The sequence below is a fragment of the Anomaloglossus baeobatrachus genome, chromosome 3 (genome assembly GCF_048569485.1).
Source record: "Anomaloglossus baeobatrachus isolate aAnoBae1 chromosome 3, aAnoBae1.hap1, whole genome shotgun sequence".
In the NCBI taxonomy this organism is placed as follows: domain Eukaryota; kingdom Metazoa; phylum Chordata; class Amphibia; order Anura; family Aromobatidae; genus Anomaloglossus; species Anomaloglossus baeobatrachus.
This window is the reverse complement of record NC_134355.1, coordinates 567,293,750-567,315,560: the sequence shown is the minus strand read 5'-3', so window position 1 is coordinate 567,315,560 and position 21,811 is coordinate 567,293,750. Positions and strand designations below refer to the sequence as shown.

Genomic DNA, 21,811 nt, shown 5'->3' with positions numbered 1-21,811 from the left:
CTGTGTGTGTGTATGAAGCAGAGCTGAAGAAAGATGTGTGGTGTGAAGCAGTGCTGTGTGTGTGTGTGTGTGTGTGTGTGTGAAGCAGACCTGTGTGTGTGTGAAGCAGAGCTGAATAAAGATGTGTGGTGTGAAGCAGAGCTGTGTGTGTGTGTGTGAAGCAGAGCTGTGTGTGTGTGAAGCAGAGCTGTGTGTGTGTGTGAAGCAGAGCTGTGAGTGTGTGAAGGAGAGCTGTGTGTGTGTGTGTATGAAGCAGAGCTGAAGAAAGATGTGTGGTGTGAAGCAGAGCTGTGTGTGTGTGCGTGTGTGTGTGTGTCTGTGTGTGTGAAGCAGAGCTGTGTGTGTGTGTGTGAAGCAGAGCTGAAGAAAGATGTGTGGTGTGAAGCAGAGCTGTGTGTGTGTGAAGCAGAGCTGTGTGTGTATATATGAATCAGAGCAGTCGGTGCGGCACCCCAGAACTATATGGGTCCCCCAGAGCACTAAGCCACCCATCCCAGTAATGTGTATGCCACCAGAGCTGTTTGCCACTCCAGTAACGTCTATGCCCCCCCAGTAACGTCAATGCCCCCTGCCCCTCCTGTAATGTATATATTGTAGGCCCCAGCCCCTCCTGTGATGTACATACAGCAGTGCTGTGTAAGTGTGCATGGTGTGCCGTCATGTCTGTTAGTGATGGCCATCATGCAACACAGCCATATGTCCTGGAGGAGCTGGAAACAAGCGGGGGAGGTGAGTGAGGCTGCTTGTGACTTCTCCATATTAACACCTGTAATGCGTCTGTGTCTGCATGTGTGTCAGTGTATATGACTGTGCATATATTTGTCTGTTTAAATGTATTTTTGTGAATTTGTCTTCAAATATGTATATGTACGTATGCCTCTATGTGTATGTGCGTGTCTGCATGTGGATGGGGCCCACTGAGACTCAACCGGGGACCACAAAAACCTGGAGCCGACCCTGGCTGCCTTAACATTGGGATCAATTAAAATTATGTGAGTAACTCTACTTTCTGTGTATAAGTGACGGCTGTGAGTGATCCTGACTGTATCTGTATTGTACTGTGTGTATAAGTGACGGCTGTGAGTGATCCTGGACTGTATCTGTATTGTACTGTGTGTATAAGTGACGGCTGTGAGTGATCCTGGACTGTATCTGTATTGTACTGTGTGTATAAGTGACGGCTGTGAGTGATCCTGGACTGTATCTGTATTGTACTGTGTGTATAAGTGATGGCTGTGAGTGATCCTGGGCTGTATCTGTATTGTACTGTGTGTATAAGTGACGGCTGTGAGTGATCCTGGGCTGTATCTGTATTGTACTGTGTGTACAAGTGACGGCTGTGAGTGATCCTGGGCTGTATCTGTATTGTACTGTGTGTATAAGTGACTGCTGTGAGTGATCCTGACTGTATCTGTATTGTACTGTGTGTATAAGTGACTGCTGTGAGTGATCCTGACTGTATCTGTATTGTACTGTGTGTATAAGTGACTGCTGTGAGTGATCCTGGACTGTGTCTGTATTGTAGTACTGTAAATCTGAATGTGGCAGGACAGGGTAAGATACATGTTCATTGGATTTATATCTAAATGCTACAGTTCGTGCTCTACTGTTATGGCTAAAAATGTTAATGTTTATGGGGCCCCCACCAGATTTTCTGCCCAGGGGCCCCCACCAACCTTAATCCGGCCCTGATGATATATCACTGGTGCTAAGATAAACATTCCAGGTAAACAACAACACACAGTACAATAAGAGAGTAAGAGATGAAAATCTCTGTGTTAACCCTTACAGCATGCTTTCTTAATATTACATAGCAAAAACCTGCTGACAGGTTGGACCCTTTAATACTGTAGATAAGTCAAATGTGGTGAAAGATTCCCTTTAATAGGATTGGAATCTGGGAAGTTTCCTTGCTTTGGACTCAAATATCAATGTTTGTTTAGCTACTTGGGAGAACTTACACTTGAAGGATGTTTGGATAGCAATCTTTATTCTTAGAATGGTAGAGTTGGAAGGGACCTTAAGGGCCATTGCGTCCAACGCCTGCGAGTGCAGGTTTTCCTAAATCATCCCAAATATATGTTTATCCAGTTCCACTTGAAGATTTCCATTAAAATCTCCCGTAGTTGCCTTTTTCACTCCCTGACTGCCCTCACTGTCAGAAAGTTTTTCCTAATGTCTAATCTGAATCTCTTTCCTTATAGTTTCATCGCATTGCTTCATGTACTTCCTATTACTTCTTGTACTTTCTTGTGCTAATGAGAACAGGGTAGTGCCCTCTGCACTGTGATTTTGTTTCAGATATTTGTAGACCGCTATTAAGTCTCCTCTCAGCCTTCTCTTTTGCAAACTAAACATCCCTAGTTCATTTAGCCATTCTTCGTATGACATGGTTTGCAGACCTTCTACCATCTTGGTTACTCTTTTCTGGACTTTCTCCAATATATCAATGTCTTTCTTAAATTGGGGCGCACAGAACTGTACACAATATTCCAGGTGTGGTCTGACCAGGGCACAGTATAGGGGAATAATTTACCTTTCTTAATCTAGATTCAATGCTTGTCCTGATACATCCCAGAATTTTTTTGGCGTTTTTAGCCGTAGCTCCGCCTTGTTGGCTCATGTTGAATCTGGGATCTACTATTATGCCCAAGTTCTTTTCCCCGGTGCTATCACCTAGTTCTATTCCTCCCATACTATATATGCTTTTTACATTTCTTTTACCCAGATGTAGGACTTTACATTTGTCTCTGTTAAACAACATTCTGTTCTCCTCGGCCCATTGTTCGAGTATGTCTAGATCCTTTTGAATACGCTCTCTTTCACCTCTAGTGTTGGCTACCCCTCCTATTTTAGTATCATCTGGGAATTTTATGAGTTCCCCAATAATTCCATTGTCCAGATTATTTATAAAGATATTAATCAGCACTGGCCACAGAACAGAGCCTTGCGGCACTCCGTTTTGACTTTCCTCCAGGTTGATGTGTATCCATTTAGTATTACTCTTTGTGCACAATCATTAAGCCAGTTGTGAATCCATCTAACTGTTTTTTTGTCGATTCCATACCTGATAACGTTTTCAATGAAGATGTTATGTGATACTTTATCGAATGCCTTACTGAAGTAAAGACATACTATATCCACAGCATCCCCCTGGTCCAACCATTCAGTGACTTTGTTGTAGAAGGAAATCAGGTTGGTCTGACAAGATTTATTGGTCATAAAGCCATGCTGGCTTTGGTTAAATTAATGCATTCACATCCTGGTACCTAAAGTTCCTTGACGATTTACCAAATTTTTCCTACAATGGAGGTCAGGCTTACTGGCCTGTAATTTCCTGGATCCTCCTTTTTCCCCTTTTTATAGATAGGAACCACATTTGCCCTTTTCCAATCTAGAGGGACCTATCCTGTTTCCCATGACTTATTGAAGATAATGGTAAGCGGTACTATTATTTCCTCAACTATCTCTTTCAAGACTCTAGGGAGTAAATAATCTGGACCTGGGGACTTGGTTTCCTCTAACTTGGCTAAAGGGTGCTTTACACACTGCAACATCGCTAGTGATAGCTAGCGATGTTGTGCGCGATAGCACCCTCCTCCGTCGTTCATGCGACATTTGTTGATCGCTGCCGTAGCGAACAATATTGCTACGTCAGCGTCACATGCACATACCATTTCAGCGACGTCGCTGTGACCGCCGAACAATCCCTCCTTCAAGGGGGAGGTGCGTTCGTCATCATAGTGACGTCACTGCGGCGTCACTAAGCGGCCGCCCAATAGCAGAGGAGGGGCGGAGATGAGCGGCCAGAACATAACGCCCACCTCCTTCCTTTCTCATTGCCGGTGGACGCAGGTAAGGAGATGTTTGTCGTTCCTGTGGTGTCACACATAGCGATGTATGATGCCGCAGGAACGACGAACCACCAGCGGCATGCACCACCAACGATATTATAAAAAGGAGTGAAGTGTCAACGATCAACGATTTTTGACGCTTTTGAGATCGTTGATCGTTGCTCCTTGGTGTCACACGCTGCGATGTCGCTAACGGCGCCGGATGTGCAACACTAACGACGTGACCCCGACGATATATCGTTAGCGATGTTGCAGCGTGTAAAGCACCCTTAAGTGTTCTAATATCAATTCTTCGCTTATTATCAACTTGGACTCCTCCTGAGCATCACTTCTATCATGATTATTGTTAATGCTCGCATTACTTTTTTGAGAGAAGACAGATACGAAATACAAATTTAGTATCTCCACCTGCTGTTCCACCTTGTTCACTTTCATTCTGCAGGACTCCAATGGTCTCCTTCACTTTTCTTTTGCTTTTAAAATACCCCCAAAATCCTTTTACCTTATTCTTGGCTTCTTTTGCAATCCTCCATTTGTGTTCGGCCTTAGCTCCTTTGATGCTTGTCTTGCAGAGTCTGCAAACTGCCATGTATTCTTCCCTAGGTATAATGCCCATCTTCCACTTGTTGTATGATTACTTTTTCTTTTTTAGCAGGTGATGTAATTTTTTGTTCATCAATCCTGGTTTCTTTAGGTCTTTCCAACTTTTCTTCCTTTTAGATATTTTGTTATTGTGCATTAAGGATTTCCTTACGGAAGATTTCCCATCCTTCGTGTGCAGTTTTGTGCTTACGAATTATGTGCCATGGAATTCTACCAAAGCCTTGCCTTTAAGCCCTTGAAGTCTGCTCTGCTACAGTCAAGCTTTTTCAGTTAGTGTCTTCTCAGGTCTTCTTCCTAATGTAACTACAAATTCAAGGATAGCAAAATCACCAGTCAGTGGCGTAACTAGAGTCCAATGGACCCTGGTGCAAAATTTGGACACACACCCCCCTTACATGTGGTCAGATGTATGGGCTTTTGTAGAGTTGAAAATCCCATAAATACACACAAATTCCCTCCCCACCCACTATGTAGTAATGTACCCCATCCTGTTCTAATGTCCCCCATTCTGGGCTCCTTCTCAGTAAATATGTCCCCCCATCTTAGCATATACAGTATCATGCAAAAGTTTGGGCACCAAAGGTCAAACTTACTGTTATTGTGAACAGTTAAGCAAGTTGAAGATTAAATAATCTCTAAACGGCATAAAGTTAAAGATGACACATTTCCTTTGTATTTTAGGCACAAAAATAATTGTCATTTTTTACATTTTTAAATTAACACAAATGGAAAATGTTCTGATGCAAACATATGGACACCTTGCATGGTTAGTACCTAGTAGCACCGTTATGGCAAGTAGCACAGTTTGTAAATGCAGTATGTAACTAGCCAAGAGTCTTTTAATTCTTGTTTGAGGGATTTTCCTCCATTCTTTCTTTGAAAAGTCTTCAGTTCTGTGAGATTCCTGGGTCGTCTTGCATGCACTGCTCTTTTCAGGTCTAGCCATAGATTTTCAATGATGTTCAGATCAGGGGACCGTGAGGGCCATTGTAAAATCTTCAGTTTGTGCCTTTTGAGGTTGTCTATTGTGGATTTTGTTGTGTCTTTGGGATTATTATCCATTTGTTGAAGCCATCCTCTTTTCAACTTCAGCTTTTTTACAGATGGTGTTATGTTTACATCAAGAACTTGTTGAGATTTCATTTAATCCATTCTACCCTCGTGCGGCATCCTCCTCTGTAGCCATAACACATTTTCCAGTAAGCTAACATCAGCATCCATGCTATCACTGTCATAAGCCGCCATTAGTCACAGGGATGCCTATGTCAGCTGTCGGCCACTGTTCGGCTGGCCTCTTGTATTGCAATGCAGGGATCCGACGGGTCTCGGTGCTGCAATGATTTTCAGCTGGATGTGCACCCTCCCATGCACATCCAGCTGGGGTGCAGGCGCTGGGGTCGACGAGATGTCCCACCGCAAGATCTGTTGCGACTTTTGTGACTGAGATCTTTCCGAATCCAGTATTTTTAGGAAAAATTGTGAGTGAGCCCACTCACTCAGCAGACAAAGTTTCCTAATGACATTTTGGCATTTTGCAATAACAAATTAAAAATTATAACCAACATAGCTTACACTCTTTTTCCCACACTGAAGAAAAAGTATTTGTCAGATTAGGTAGGCTCATACCTCTCCACTTTTAAAAACAGGGATAGAAACATATATTTGGAATGTAAACAGTAATCATGCCCATACTGAAGCCTCTTAGTATTTTCACTCACTATAATAGCCCTTTCATGGTTCCAACAAAGTATAATACTTGCCAAAAAAAAGCCCTCTCACACAATATGATATTGGCATGATGACTTTGGGATAGTGGGATAGTGGGGCTCCTAAGCTGTCCCTCAAGCTATGGGACCTATCCCTAGTCTCAGGGATATTCTTGATGTTTGAGAGGCCTGAGTCTCCTTTCTGGCCCTGCTCTTGACCAGTCCTGATCTGATTCCTCCTCCACCTCAGGAGGGACGAGACAGGAGTGTGTTGAAACCACAGATAAAGACAGACAAGGGAAAAAACTAAATTCCGTCACACAGCTTGCACACAAAAGTAAAGACAATAAAACATTCAGGAGTAAAACCAAGAGCAGGAAGGAAGTATAAAACGACATAGGTAAACTCCACAACCGATCCAAGAAATAGGCACAACTAAAGTACAATTTTAACCAGAGAGTCTGGGACACCACACCTCACTGACCAAAATAGAATAAGCTATAGCTGGCATGGGGAGAAGGATCCCAGCAGCATAAATAAGAGGGGAGCAGATGTGATAGGTCTCCCCACAACAGGTGATGAAAGGAGCAAGAAGACTTGCAAAGGTTAATTCTTGATAGTCTACTTATGAAGAGTACATAGCACATAGCAGGTTGAAACCCAAGTCTGCCTGTGTTGATCCCAGACACCAGAGAAGCCCTTGAGCAGAGTGTCAGAATATGCAATCTGAACAGAGTCCAATGCTGCCATGACATGTAAAATATGATAACCCCACGGTGCATCCAACACAGTATGATACCCCTAATGTTCCGCCCTCACACATATTATGCTATCACAGTAAGGCGGGCTTTGCATGTTGCGACATCACAAGCCGATGCTGCGATGTCACACGCGATAGTCACCGCCCCCGTGGCAGGTACGATATCTTGTGATAGCTGGCGTAGCGAAAATTATCGCTACGCCAGCTTCACATGCACTCACCCGCCCTGCAACCGTCGCTCTGGCCGGCGACCCGCCTCCTTCCTAAGGGGGAGGGTCGTGCGGCGTCATAGCGATGTCACACGGCAGGCGGCCAATAGCGGCGGAGGGGCGGAGATGAGCAGGATGTAAACATCCCGCCCACCTCCTTCCTTCCGTAGAGCCACCGGCGGCAGGTAAGAGGATGTTCCTCGCTCCTGCGGCGTAACACACAGCGATGTGTGCTGCCGCAGGAACGAGGAACAGCATCGTACCTGTCGCGGCAGCGTAATTATGGAAAAGTCGGAACCTGCACCGATGATACGATAACGACGCTTTTGCGCTCGTTAATCGTATCATCTAGGATTTACACATTATGATGTCGAAAGTGACGCCGAAAGTGCAGCACTTTCGATTTTACCCCACCGACATCGCACGTGCGATGTTGCAACGTGCAAAGCCGCCCTTATCCTCAACACACTATTCCACTCACAGTCCCAAGCACCAGTAGATACCTCCCACAGCATGATGCTCCTTATGTGCCCTCTACATGGTAAGATATCCCCATAGTTCTCAATACATAACATTATGGCTCTCAAATCCCCCCAGTATGACAGCCCACATAGTATGATGGTCCACAGCACTAACACATAGTATTATGGCCCTACTCACTATAATGGTCCCACCGATCCTCACTAAGTATGATGCAACTACAGCCTACTACACAATATGATGCCTCCACACACACCCACCCACAAGCTGTATCATAAACACCACTCAGTATGATGCCCTCTAGTCCCTCACACAGAATGATGACCCCAATAGTCCCACAATCATTATGAAGGACTCTGCACACCAACATTTCCCCCACAGCCCTCTCCACATTAAGAATTTCCCCACATAGCAGGTTCCCCATACACAGCATAAGGGTCCTCACAGTCCCCCTACAAGTTCTGACATAAAAAAAAAAATAAAACTACCCACCTGTTCCACTTCTTCTGATGCCCTACTCCACTCTGTCCAGCATGTTAACTGAGATACTACACAGCAGGCTCAATCTCCTGACATCATTGCACCTGCTGGGTTTAGACTTTAAACGTTCAGGCAGAATGGTCGAGCAAGAAGCCGACAGCTCCCTGCTATATCACTTTATTCAACGGTATCTGCATCCTGGAAATGTGGATTCCATTGAAAAGTGACAACAGGCGATGTGAAGCTGGCACTCTGCCCCTCAACTCACAGTCACCATAGTGGTTGCATTGTCTGCCAGTGTGGGAAGAACACCCCTGGATATATGGCAATGTCTATGAATATTAAAAATATCACTAATATTAAACAAAAAGATTTGCATTGTCCTAGTCATGATGGCTCTCACAATCCCCCCCACCCCCACAGAATATAATGGTCCTTATGTAGCACCCACGGGGCAAGGGGTTAAATACTCATTGCCGGGCCTGGTGATGTCGAGTCTGGGGATGTCACGGGGTGGCCCTTTCACCCGGTTTCGTGGCTCCGAGGTGTACAATAAAGGAGGGGGGTGTGGTGAAAGATGATGGTGGATGTTGATTTCGTGACGCCACCTGTGGTATGCGGCCAGGGAATAGCCGCCGCTGCTGTCGCTGTCCTCCGGGGCAGATGGTAGTAGCAGCTAAGGTGTTTCTGCTCCCCACAATTGGAGCGGGCCCCGGGGAGGATGATGAGGGGAGTAGTAATGGTAATGGTAATAGTAGTAGCTGTAGAGAACCCAGGCTGAGCTGGCTGCTCCAAGCCACGGGTCTTATGGCGCTCCCAGAAGTGTGAGGTGAAAGAAGATTGGACCGAGGTCCCAGGTGTGTGTCTCAACCCAAGCTGTGTCCGGGGCTAACTAACTATGTGTAAAGATGTTCCTTCCTTTTTCTCCAAGTGGTGCCCGCCCCCCAGGTGGTTGTCCCAGTGACCGAGGAAAGTCTCATGCTTCGTGATGGCCACCCCCCTATCTAACCCAGGCCAACCCCCCAGTGGGAAAGCACATAACTGTGTTTTGTGTGTGAATGTGAGAGACACCAGCGATTAACCTCTCCTTACCCGGGATGAGTACTACATCTTAAGGGAGATGTAGTACACTGTGGTGACTGAAGCCTCAGGGGTGCCACACCTACAACCTCTGATACACAGTATCATGGCCTTCACAGACCTCACACACACAGTATGATAGTTCATACAGCCCCCCCACTTAAGCCCGCTTTACACGCTACAATATATCTTATGATGTGTCGGCGGGGTCACGTCGTAAGTGACACACATCCGGCATCGTAAGGTACATTGTAGTGTGTGACAGGTACGTGCGATTACGATTGAACGTTAAAACGTTCATCGCATACACTTCGTTGAATCCTGACGAATTGCACGTCGGGTTGTTCAATGTTCCCGAGGTAGCACATATCGCAGTGTGTGACACCCCGGGAACATTGAACAGATCTTACCTGCGGCTCCAGCCGGCAATGCGGAAGGAAAGAGGTGGGCGGGATGTTTACGTCCCGCTCATCTCCACCCCTCCGCTTCTATTGGCCGGCTGCCGCGTGACGTCGCTGTGACGCCGAACGTCGCTCCCACTCCAGGAAGTGGATGTTCGCCGTCCACATCGAGGTCGTATGGAAGGTATGTGTGACAGGGGTTAATCGTTTGTGCGGCACATTCAACAAATTGAACGTGCCAGACATACGATGGGGGCGTTGCAAATCGCATACGATATCGTATGCAAAATTGCAACGTGTAAAGCAGGCTTTAGTATGATACCCCTACACAATATGAAAGCCCACAGGACCCCCACACACAGTATCATGGCTTCTATGAGCATAGTAATCACCAGTCACCCAGGTCTGAGGTTACTGGCCACAGAAGTGAAGCACAAACCAAATACTGTATATGCCAATTTTATGTTTTAAATTGAATCTGCTTCAAAATGTAAGGTAATTGTATAGCAGTACGTGGAAATACTCATGCAAATTCTATTAATATTCACAGGTGTTAAGGGACAGAAGGGAGAAGTTGGTGAACTAGGACTTCCAGGACCTGAAGGTCCACGTGGCTTCACAGGCCCCCAAGGTCAAGCTGGAGAGAGTCCATTTCTGCACCGTTCAGCCTTTAGTATGGGACTAACAACTAGAGTTTCCACACCAAACGTCCCCATACGCTTCACTAAAGTATTTTATAATGAGCAACGCCATTATGATGACACCACAGGAAAGTTCACCTGCCATATAAAGGGCCTTTATTTATTCTCTTACCATCTCACCGTCTACATGAAGGATGTCAAGATTGGATTATACAAGAATCACAAACCCATCATGTTCACTTTTGACCAGTTTCAGACAAATAATGTAGATCAGGCATCTGGTTCTGTGCTCCTGGCCTTAGATGTTGGCGATGAAGTTTGTCTGCAGATATTCGGGGAGGATTACGGTGGAATCTATGGAGATAATATTAATGACTCATCATTCTCTTACAAGTAAAATATATCTTTGTACCGTGTTAGCCAGTAGAGATAAAAAAATTGTTTAAAAGAACAGAGAGTCCTCAGTGGTTGATACCTTTTAATGGCTAACTGAAAAGATGGTAATAATTGCAAGCTTTCGAGACTACTCAGGTCTCTTCATCAGGCATGGTATAACACAAAATCTGAAGAGTCACGTATGTATAAAGAGTCACGTATGAAGAGTCACGTATGTATAAATACGTGACTCTTCAGATTTTGTGTTATACCATGCCTGATGAAGAGACCTGAGTAGTCTCGAAAGCTTGCAATTATTACCATCTTTTCAGTTAGCCATTAAAAGGTATCAACCACTGAGGACTCTCTGTTCTTTTAAACAATTTTTTCATCATTCTCTGGAATCCTTTTGTATCCAAGCACTGAAAACATGTAACCCCATTATCACCCAATAAAGTGTCCTACTGTATGAGGTTATATCCTATTGTATGAAAAATACTATTGGATATCTATCCAGTGCACAAAATGTCTGTTGGTGGAGGAGTATGTGACTTTCCATCAGACTGCCCGATAGAAAAATGCTGCACATGGGAAAGCAGTTGTGCTATTTCAGGAGGCTGATGGATAGATCTGCTCACATGCCTCTCTGTCAACTGCAATCTGAGAACAGAAGCTCTGTGCAGTGTGTGAGGAAGGCTGCACTAACCAGTACAGGAGAAAAACCTGAATTATTTACATATAAAACGGAATCTGTCACCAGGATATGCTCCCCCATTTGAGATAATGTAGCAGCAGAGACCCTGATTTGGGCGATGTGTCACTTACTGAGCTGTTTTCTGTCATTTTGATAAAATCACTGTTTTCTCTGCTGCAGATCTAGTAGTTATTTGAATGTGGATCTCTATAACCTCATCTACACCACCGATTGGCAGCATTATACCTTATACAATGTATCCAGTAAAAAGCCAATCAATGCTGGGGGCGGGGTTACACAGAGCACATGAATATGCTGGACTACCTGGCATAGTCCTCTAGTGATAATCTACTGCTGGTTAAGCAGTGATTTTAGCAAAACTACACCTAAGCAGCCCAGTAAGTGACAACGGTGGAATCAGAAACTCTGTCTCAACATTATGCTGCTTTCAGATTAGGTGGCAAAAACCTGGTGACAAATTCCCTTTAAGTAAGTGTGATGCTGTGTAGAGGATATCCAATGTGGAAATACAACGCAAGGCCTGCTCAGTGTACGTGACAATGCTCAATGGTGGTTCACTTCTACTGTAGAAGGGGCCTTGCCCCTCTGCTGTTGTGCTGGCATTGTGCCCCTTGACCTTATATTACACCGTCTGGCATTGTGTTCCTTGTCCCTAGTATTGTAGCTCTTTCCCCTCTGCTACTGTGCCTGGTCTTGTGCCCCTTACCCCTCTATTATAGTTATATAATAAACAAGAGCACGAGGAGTTTTGGTGCAAAAATAGAAAATTTTATTTTAATCTCAATAAGTAACAGGAAGAGAGTAAAGGACGTACTAAGCACAAGAATAGGGAATAAATACCTAGGTCCCGTGGACCACTAATATCAGTATTAATGAAAATAAATAAATTAATACATTAATACAGTGGGACTCAAAGTTTAGGTAGACCTATCAAGGTCACAGAGCATATTGTGAGCTAGGCAGGACACTAAAGTATTCTATATCTAATATATACTTATATAGTAAAAGGCTGTATATGGTATAGTGTAGTATAGTATAATATACAAAAGGTCAATACAAGAGCCTATATCAAAGGGTATAAGTTTAAATGGAGTGCCTGTCTGCTCACAGCTGTGGTGCAGGGGAGCCAGATCAGAGAATGGTCTCCATCTGGGTCCCATGAACCCCAGCCATGCTAAATTTTAGAAATATAGGCAATTGCTAAAAAGAGCCCACATGAAGTCACACATATAATTCATTATAGGTAAGGCAATGCATTTACAAATAATCCACTCATAAGGGAGCCCCTGAGACAAGTAAGGATCAACAATGTATAGTGTATATTAAGAAGTCTCAGCAGTAACCCATATATGGAGTGGGTCATGGGCAAAAGTGGAGCGCTTACCAAATAAGTGAAGTGGTGCAGGGGAACCCAGCCAGAGGGGATCTCCGAAGGCCGTTTCGCGGTATACTACCGCTTCTTCCGGGAAGAGTAAGTGCGGTGTGGGTGAGCCGCGCCACCCTTTTGAATGTTCACCACCCGGTCACATGATATCAATCACGTGACCGGATGTCAGGGAATCCAGGGACGCCCGCGCAGCCGCATAACGTAGCCCCGCGCTGCACACTAAGTGCGCATGCGCGCGACGCGTCAGAGGGAGCGCAGCGTCACAGTTCCCAAGCAACAGGAGGGACACATGGGGCGCAGATCACCCGGACAAGCACACAGGCACCCGTGGAACCCATAAGTACCAGGTGCACATCGGGCACTACACTCCCTGCGCCCCTCCTGGTGGCGAACAATGGAGAGCAGAGTAGATTAAAGAAATTATATTATAATGGACATACATAGTCCGTAACCAACCGCTAAATGTGTGACACATCACCAAGCATGTCGCCAGGCTCAGAGGGGGGACGCGTCACCACCGACGAGCGTGGCAGCTGCTCAAGGTGGAAAGTAAAACATTTAGGGGTTTTTTGTCCAATTTATGGGCAAAATGCCCATAGAGCTGCTCCCATACACAAAAAAGGGTGGGGGAGGGGAATAAGTACAGTAATGGAAATATACGATTTGTATGCATGTCTAAAAGAGCTGAACTATCGGGGAGGCCCAGAGAAATAAGTGCTATGATAGAAGAGGAGAATCATCAGATGCAAAAATACTCGCATGTAATTACACATGTGTGGTATATCAACAAAAATATACGTATATGTATTATGATATAAATAACATATATTATAAATATACGTGTTTTCCTAGAGTAAGGAAGGGAAGGAAAAGAGGGGGGAAGGGAAAAGAAGGGGGAGGGGGGAGAGGAAAGGGGAAATGAAAAGAGAGAAAAGGAATACGTATATCACACGTATAGATGTTCATGAAAATGATGACACGTTCCTCTTCAATGTGGGTTCACAATCCTAGTTAGATGGCTTGAATGATGTCAGCACACACCGCAATAGGTCAGAAAAGATGGGGGGGAGGATGAAGAACAAGAAACCTAGTAACAAACAAAAAAATATGAGTATATATACAACACAAAATTTAAAATTTAAAAGCATGTGAACAGAAGGATCATTATTAGTTTACTCAGACCCGCATGCGGTAGATTCTCAATCCCTGACCTCTCACGCCTCAAAATCATAACTTTTATATGATTTAAATAATCACTGTGTAGGTATTAAAGATATATATTATAATGATTTAATGGGGCAAGAGGGTCAGGGATAAAGAAAGGAAGTGGAGGAACAGAAGGCCCAAATCCTCAAGCAAGCATGGAATTTATAAGAAAGGGGCAAAACTAATGGACTCATTCAGACCAGCGGGAGTAAGCGTACCCAGAACAGAGATCCAGCGGGTCTCAGTCTGTGCGAGACGTTTTTTAAGGTTGACCCCCCTGATGCCCCCATGCACATTATCTATCCCCAGAACCTTCAATGATCTAGGGTTACATTGGTGCGCAGTCCTAAAATGTCTGGGTAAGGTTTTTAGGGTTGAAATGTCAGTTACCGTCTTGGCTCCACAAATATCCCTCACGTGTTCTCATGTTCGGATACGGAGCTCACGTGAGGTTAAGCCAATGTATATCAACGGGCAAGCACATGTGGCATAATAGATAACATGGGTGGTATGACATGAAATATACTCCTTAATTTGGAAAGTGCGAGAGCCATCGGCAGAGGAAAAAGAATTCCCCCTGCCGATGTTAACACATGCCACACAGTGCCCGCATGAGACACAACCCCTTCTAGGTGTGATCACACCAAAAAAGTTTGAAGGGGCTGGTACATAGTGGCTACGCACCAAAAGATCACGTAGGTTCCTGGATCTCCTAGAAGTCATGGAAGGGGCATCCGGGAGGCAACCCTTAAGGGCTGGTTCAGCCTGTAGAATGGGCCAATGTTTCATCAATATATGGCGCATATTCTCCCACTGCTGATTGTATGTTGAAATGAACCTAATGGTATTCTCAGTCCTCTTAGGTTTTGATGGTAATAAAAGTTGTCCCCTAGTATTATGAATGGCACGATTGTAACCATTCTTGATGGCCCTCCCACTGTATCCACGGTCACGAAATCTCCCCTTGAGATCATCAGCTTGACGTCTAAAGCTGGCCTCTGTCGAACAGATCTGCCTTATCCTGAGAAACTGACCAATCGGGACCGCTTTGATGGTAGAGTAGTTATGCGCAGAAGATGCGTGTAAAAGCGAATTTACAGAGGTAGACTTCCTGAACACATCAGTCTGGACGACCCGGTGACGGTCCAATTCCAGACTGATATCCAGGAAGTCAATCTTATTGAGGTCAAATTGGTAAGTGAGTTTGATGTTATAAGGATTTTGATTCAAGTCCTTAATGAAATCCCCGAGCTCCTTGGCTGTGCCCTGCCACAGAAACAAAATGTCATCAATATACCTCATCCAGCACAGCACATGGTCAGCCGCCCGCCCGCCCTCGCTGCCAAACAGTCCCCTCTCCCAGAACCCTACGAAGAGGTTGGCATACGATGGCACGCAGGCCGCCCCCATGGCTGTGCCGCGGGTCTGTAGATAGAAATAATCTTTGAAAACAAAGAAATTGTGTTTTAGGACAAAGCAGAGGAGCTCGAGGATTAATTCAGATAAGAGCGGATCCATATTGGTCATTCCCAGGAAGAAGCGAACCGCCGTGAGGCCATCAGTATGTGAGATGCATGTATATAGTGCTTCGACGTCAGTCGTGACCAAGAATACTCCAGGATCCACAAATATCCCATCGACCCTAGTCAGGACGTCCGTAGTGTCCCGGACATATGAGGGAAGAGTTTCTACCAACGGTTTTAAATAGTAGTCCAAAAATTTACAAATTGGATCACTCAATCCCTCAATGCCGGACACTATGGCACGCCCTGGTGGGTCAAGGGGGTCTTTGTGGATCTTGGGTAGGAGATAGAAAGTCGGGATCTTAGGGGACACAGTGAGAAGGCCATCATACACCTTCTTAGTGATTATACCATCATCCAATGCTTGCTGTAAAATGAGTGACAGTGCAGCCAAAAAGCGAGGTAAAGGGTTATAATCCAATTTCTGGTATGTATCTCTGTTCCTTAGCTGCCTGTAGGCTTCCCTCTCGTATTTGTCACAAGGCCAGATTACAATGTTGCCCCCCTTGTCCGAAGGTTTAATTACCACATCAGACATTGATTGTAATTGTCTGAGTGCAAGGCGGTGGTTGCGGCCCAAGTTATCACCACGCCTCTGAGTGGTGATTTTAGTGAAATCTTGGGTCACCACCTTGGTAAAAATATCCACCGCCGCACATAGGGACAAGGGGGGAAACCTTGATGACTTAGGATAAACACCTGGAGGAAACGTACCTTGGGTTTGGGCATTCTGCTCCTCAAATAAATCGTTAAGTGCTTGAAGTGCCTCTCTTTCAAGAGTGCTGTCTAGCCCGTCCTCTCCATGGCCTCGATGGTGAAGCTTCTTAAGGATCAGCTTCCTCGCGAAGAGGTGCAGGTCCTTTACTGCAGTGAAGAGATTAAAGCAGTTAGTCGGTACAAAGCTCAACCCCTTAGAGAGTACCTCGAGTTGGTGTTGCGTTAGGATATGATTAGAGAGGTTAATTACCTCCAAGGCATTCGGCTTTTTAGTGGGTTTCCCCTTTGTTGGATTTTTTGACTGGAGATTAGTTTGTCGATTCCTGCCTCTCGTATTGATACCATAGGTTTCAGTGATACCAGAGGTACTGGAGGTTTCCCCAACGGATTCATTATCAGAAATGGCTGACTGCAGAGAGGCTGAACGGGAGCGGGATGCAGAGCCAGACCGAAAAGGAGGTCTAAATCTGCCGCCCGGCATCCTCCAGCGATACATCTTAGTGTTGTTAAAATCATTCAAATCTCTCTGCAGTTTCTTAAATTTCAAATCTTTGACTTCCTTGTCCCATTTCTCAACCAACTGCTTCAGCTCATCCTCAAATGCAGCAAAGGACTCACGGGGCAGATCACGAGAAATTGAAACCTGTAATTCTTCCATTTCGCGTTCAAAATCCATCAAGGATTGAGAATTGGGTTTAATCAAAAGTTTCATGAAGCCACGAGAGCATGTACCAGACAGCATCTCCCATTCGTTTTTAAATTCTTTGTCTTCCACTCCAAAGGAAGGGAAGACCTGGACTCTGAGGCCTCTGGGGATGAGGTCCTTTTTCAGGTATTTTTCTAAAAAAAAAAGATTTATTCCACCACATGCGGGTCCTTTTCCTAAGGATGCCCTGATATTTAATAATCCTCTCTTTAACTCCATCATCCACACCCTCTGGAATGTTATTATTCCCGTCTTTAAACGCTTTATCAAGTTCTAGGAGCCACGTCTGGTCACGTGTCCTAAAGTCCATGATGAACCACGGCCAAACTGTGAAAAACACAGAGACAATCAGTATCCAAACAAGAAGCCTCATGGTTATACCTTAAGGTCTCATGTAGGTCACACTGGGAAGGGTATACATTGACCCTCCAGTGTGACCACGAGACAGCACACTCCAGAAGACATATAATAAACAAGAGCACGAGGAGTTTTGGTGCAAAAATAGAAAATTTTATTTTAATCTCAATAAGTAACAGGAAGAGAGTAAAGGACGTACTAAGCACAAGAATAGGGAATAAATACCTAGGTCCCGTGGACCACTAATATCAGTATTAATGAAAATAAATAAATTAATACATTAATACAGTGGGATTCAAAGTTTAGGTAGACCTATCAAGGTCACAGAGCATATTGTGAGCTAGGCAGGACACTAAATTATTCTATATCTAATATATACTTATATAGTAAAAGGCTGTATATGGTATAGTGTAGTATAGTATAATATACAAAAGGTCAATACAAGAGCCTATATCAAAGGGTATAAGTTTAAATGGAGTGCCTGTCTGCTCACAGCTGTGGTGCAGGGGAGCCAGATCAGAGAATGGTCTCCATCTGGGTCCCATGAACCCCAGCCATGCTAAATTTTAGAAATATAGGCAATTGCTAAAAAGAGCCCACATGAAGTCACACATATAATTCATTATAGGTAAGGCAATGCATTTACAAATAATCCACTCATAAGGGAGCCCCTGAGGCAAGTAAGGATCAGCAATGTATAGTGTATATTAAGAAGTCTCAGCAGTAACCCATATATGGAGTGGGTCATGGGCAAAAGTGGAGCGCTTACCAAATAAGTGAAGTGGTGCAGGGGAACCCAGCCAGAGGGGATCTCCGACAGCCGTTTCGCGGTATACTACCGCTTCTTCCGGGAGGAGTAAGTGCGGTGTGGGTGAGCCGTGCCACCCTTTTGAATGTTCACCACCCGGTCACATGATATCAATCACGTGACCGGATGTCAGGGAATCCAGGGACGCCTGCGCAGCCGCATAACGGAGCCCCGCGCTGCACACTGGTGAACATTCAAAAGGGTGGCGCGGCTCACCCACACCGCACTTACTCCTCCCGGAAGAAGCGGTAGTATACCGCGAAACGGCCTTCGGAGATCCCCTCTGGCTGGGTTCCCCTGCACCACTTCACTTATTTGGTAAGCGCTCCACTTTTGCCCATGACCCACTCCATATATGGGTTACTGCTGAGACTTCTTAATATACACTATACATTGTTGATCCTTACTTGTCTCAGGGGCTCCCTTATGAGTGGATTATTTGTAAATGCATTGCCTTACCTATAATGAATTATATGTGTGACTTCATGTGGGCTCTTTTTAGCAATTGCCTATATTTCTAAAATTTAGCATGGCTGGGGTTCATGGGACCCAGATGGAGACCATTCTCTGATCTGGCTCCCCTGCACCACAGCTGTGAGCAGACAGGCACTCCATTTAAACTTATACCCTTTGATATAGGCTCTTGTATTGACCTTTTGTATATTATACTATACTACACTATACCATATATAGCCTTTTACTATATAAGTATATCTTAGATATAGAATACTTTAGTGTCCTGCCTAGCTCACAATATGCTCTGTGACCTTGATAGGTCTACCTAAACTTTGAGTCCCACTGTATTAATATATTAATTTATTTATTTTCATTAATATTGATATTAGTGGTCCACGGGACCTAGGTATTTATTCCATATTCTTGTGCTTAGTACGTCCTTTACTCTCTTCCTGTTACTTATTGAGATTAAAATAAAATTTTCTATTTTTGCACCAAAACTCCTCGTGCTCTTGTTTATTATATGTCTTCTGGAGTGTGCTGTCTCGTGGTCACACTGGAGGGTCAATGTATACCCTTCCCAGTGTGACCTACATGAGACCTTAAGGTATAACCATGAGGCTTCTTGTTTGGATACTGATTGTCTCTGTGTTTTTCACAGTTTGGCCGTGGTTCATCATAGACTTTGGGACACGTGACCAGACGTGGCTCCTAGAACTTGATAAAGCGTTTAAAGACGGGAATAATACCATCCCAGAGGGTGTGGATGATGGAGTTAAAGAGAGGATTATTAAATATAAGGGCATCCTTAGGAAAAGGACCCGCATGTGGTGGAAAAAATCTTTTTTAGAAAAATACCTGGAAAAGGACCTCATCCCCAGAGGCCTCAGAGTCCAGGTCTTCCCCTCCTATGGAGTGGAAGACAAAGAATTTAAAAACGAATGGAAGATGCTGTCTGGTACATGCTCTCGTGGCTTCATGAAACTTTTGATTAAATACAATTTTCAATCCTTGATGGATTTTGAACGCAAAATGGAAGAATTACAGGCTTCAATTTCTCGTGATCTGCCCCGTGAGTCCTTTGCTGCATTTGAGGATGAGCTGAAGCAGTTGGTTGAGAAATGGGACAAGGAAGTCAAAGATTTGAAATTTAAGAAACTGCAGAGAGATTTGAATGATTTTAACAACAATAAGATGTATCGCTGGAGGGTGCCGGGTGGCAGATCCAGACCTCCTTTTAGGTCTGGCTCTGCATCCCGCTCCCGTTCAACCTCTCTGCAGTCAGCCATTTCTGATAATGAATCCGTTGGGGAAACCTCCAGTACCTCTGGTATCACTGAAACCTATGGTATCAATACGAGAGGCAGGAATCGACAAACTAATCTCCAGTCAAAAAATCCAACAAAGGGGAAACCCACTAAAAAGCCGAACGCCTTGGAGGTAATTAACCTCTCTAATCATATCCTAACGCAACACCAACTCGAGGTACTCTCTAAGGGGTTGAGCTTTGTACCGACTAACTGCTTTAATCTCTTCACTGCAGTAAAGGACCTGCACCTCTTCGCGAGGAAGCTGATCCTTAAGAAGCTTCACCATCGAGGCCATGGAGAGGACGGGCTAGACAGCACTCTTGAAAGAGAGGCACTTCAAGCACTTAACGATTTATTTGAGGAGCAGAATGCCCAAACCCAAGGTACGTTTCCTCCAGGTGTTTATCCTAAGTCATCAAGGTTTCCCCCCTTGTCCCTATGTGCGGCGGTGGATATTTTTACCAAGGTGGTGACCCAAGATTTCACTAAAATCACCACTCAGAGGCATGGTGATAACTTGGGCCGCAACCACCGCCTTGCACTCAGACAATTACAATCAATGTCTGATGTGGTAATTAAACCTTCGGACAAGGGGGGCAACATTGTAATCTGGCCTTGTGACAAATACAAGAGGGAAGCCTACAGGCAGCTAAGGAACAGAGATACATACCAGAAATTGAATTATAACCCTTTACCTCGCTTTTTGGCTGCACTGTCACTCATTTTACAGCAAGCATTGGATGATGGTATAATCACTAAGAAGGTGTATGATGGCCTTCTCACTGTGTCCCCTAAGATCCCGACTTTCTATCTCCTACCCAAGATCCACAAAGACCCCCTTGACCCACCCGGGCGTCCCATAGTGTCCGGCATTGAGGGATTGAGTGATCCAATTTGTACATTTTTGGGCTACTATTTGAAACAGTTGGTAGAAACTCTTCCCTCATATGTCCGGGACACTACGGATGTCCTGACTAGGGTCGATGGGATATTTGTGGATCCTGGAGTACTCTTGGTCACGACTGACGTCGAAGCACTATATACATGCATCTCACATACTGATGGCCTCACGGCGGTTCGGTTCCTCCTGGGAATTACCAATCTGGATTTGCACTTATCTGAATTAATCCTCGAGCTCCTCTGCTTTGTCCTAAAACACAATTTTTTTGTTTTCAAAGATTATTTCTATCTACAGACCCACGGCACAGCCATGGGGGCGGCCTGCTCGCCTTCATATGCCAACCTCTTCCTGGGGTTCTGGGAGAGGGGACTGTTTGGCAGCGAGGGCGGGCGGGCGGCTGACCATGTGCTGTGCTGGATGAGGTATATTGATGACATTTTGTTTCTGTGGCAGGGCACAGCCGAGGAGCTCGGGGATTTCATTAAGGACTTGAATCAAAATCCTTATAACATCAAACTCACTTACCAATTTGGCCTCAATAAGATTGACTTCCTGGATATCAGTCTGGAATTGGACCGTCACCGGGTCGTCCAGACTGATGTGTTCAGGAAGTCTACCTCTGTAAATTCGCTTTTACACGCATCTTCTGCGCATAACTACTCTACCATCAAAGCGGTCCCGATTGGTCAGTTTCTCAGGATGAGGCGGATCTGTTCGACAGAGGCCAGTTTTAGACGTCAAGCTGATGATCTCAAGGGGAGATTTCGTGACCGCGGATACAATTGGAGGGCCATCAAGAATGGTTACAATCGTGCCATTCATAATACTAGGGGACAACTTTTATTACCATCAAAACCTAAGAGGACTGAGAATACCATTAGGTTCATTTCAACATACAGTCAGCAGTGGGAGAATATGCGCCATATATTGATGAAACATTGGCCCATTCTACAGGCTGAACCAGCCCTTAAGGGTTGCCTCCCGGATGCCCCTTCCATGACTTCTAGGAGATCCAGGAACCTACGTGATCTTTTGGTGCGTAGCCACTATGTACCAGCCCCTTCAAACTTTTTTGGTGTGATCACACCTAGAAGGGGTTGTGTCTCATGCGGGCACTGTGTGGCATGTGTTAACAT

General features: G+C 44.8%; 1 protein-coding gene across 1 annotated transcript in view; it reads left to right on the top strand.

Annotated features, from left to right (window-relative positions):
- The window catches only part of LOC142295561 (uncharacterized), a 45,288-nt gene that overhangs the window by 2,799 nt on the left and 20,678 nt on the right, over positions 1–21,811 (top strand). Inside the window, exon 3 of the mRNA XM_075338663.1 lies at positions 10,124–10,607. Coding sequence (XP_075194778.1) covers positions 10,124–10,607 — 484 coding nt within the window. The remainder of the gene's footprint in view (positions 1–10,123; positions 10,608–21,811) is intronic.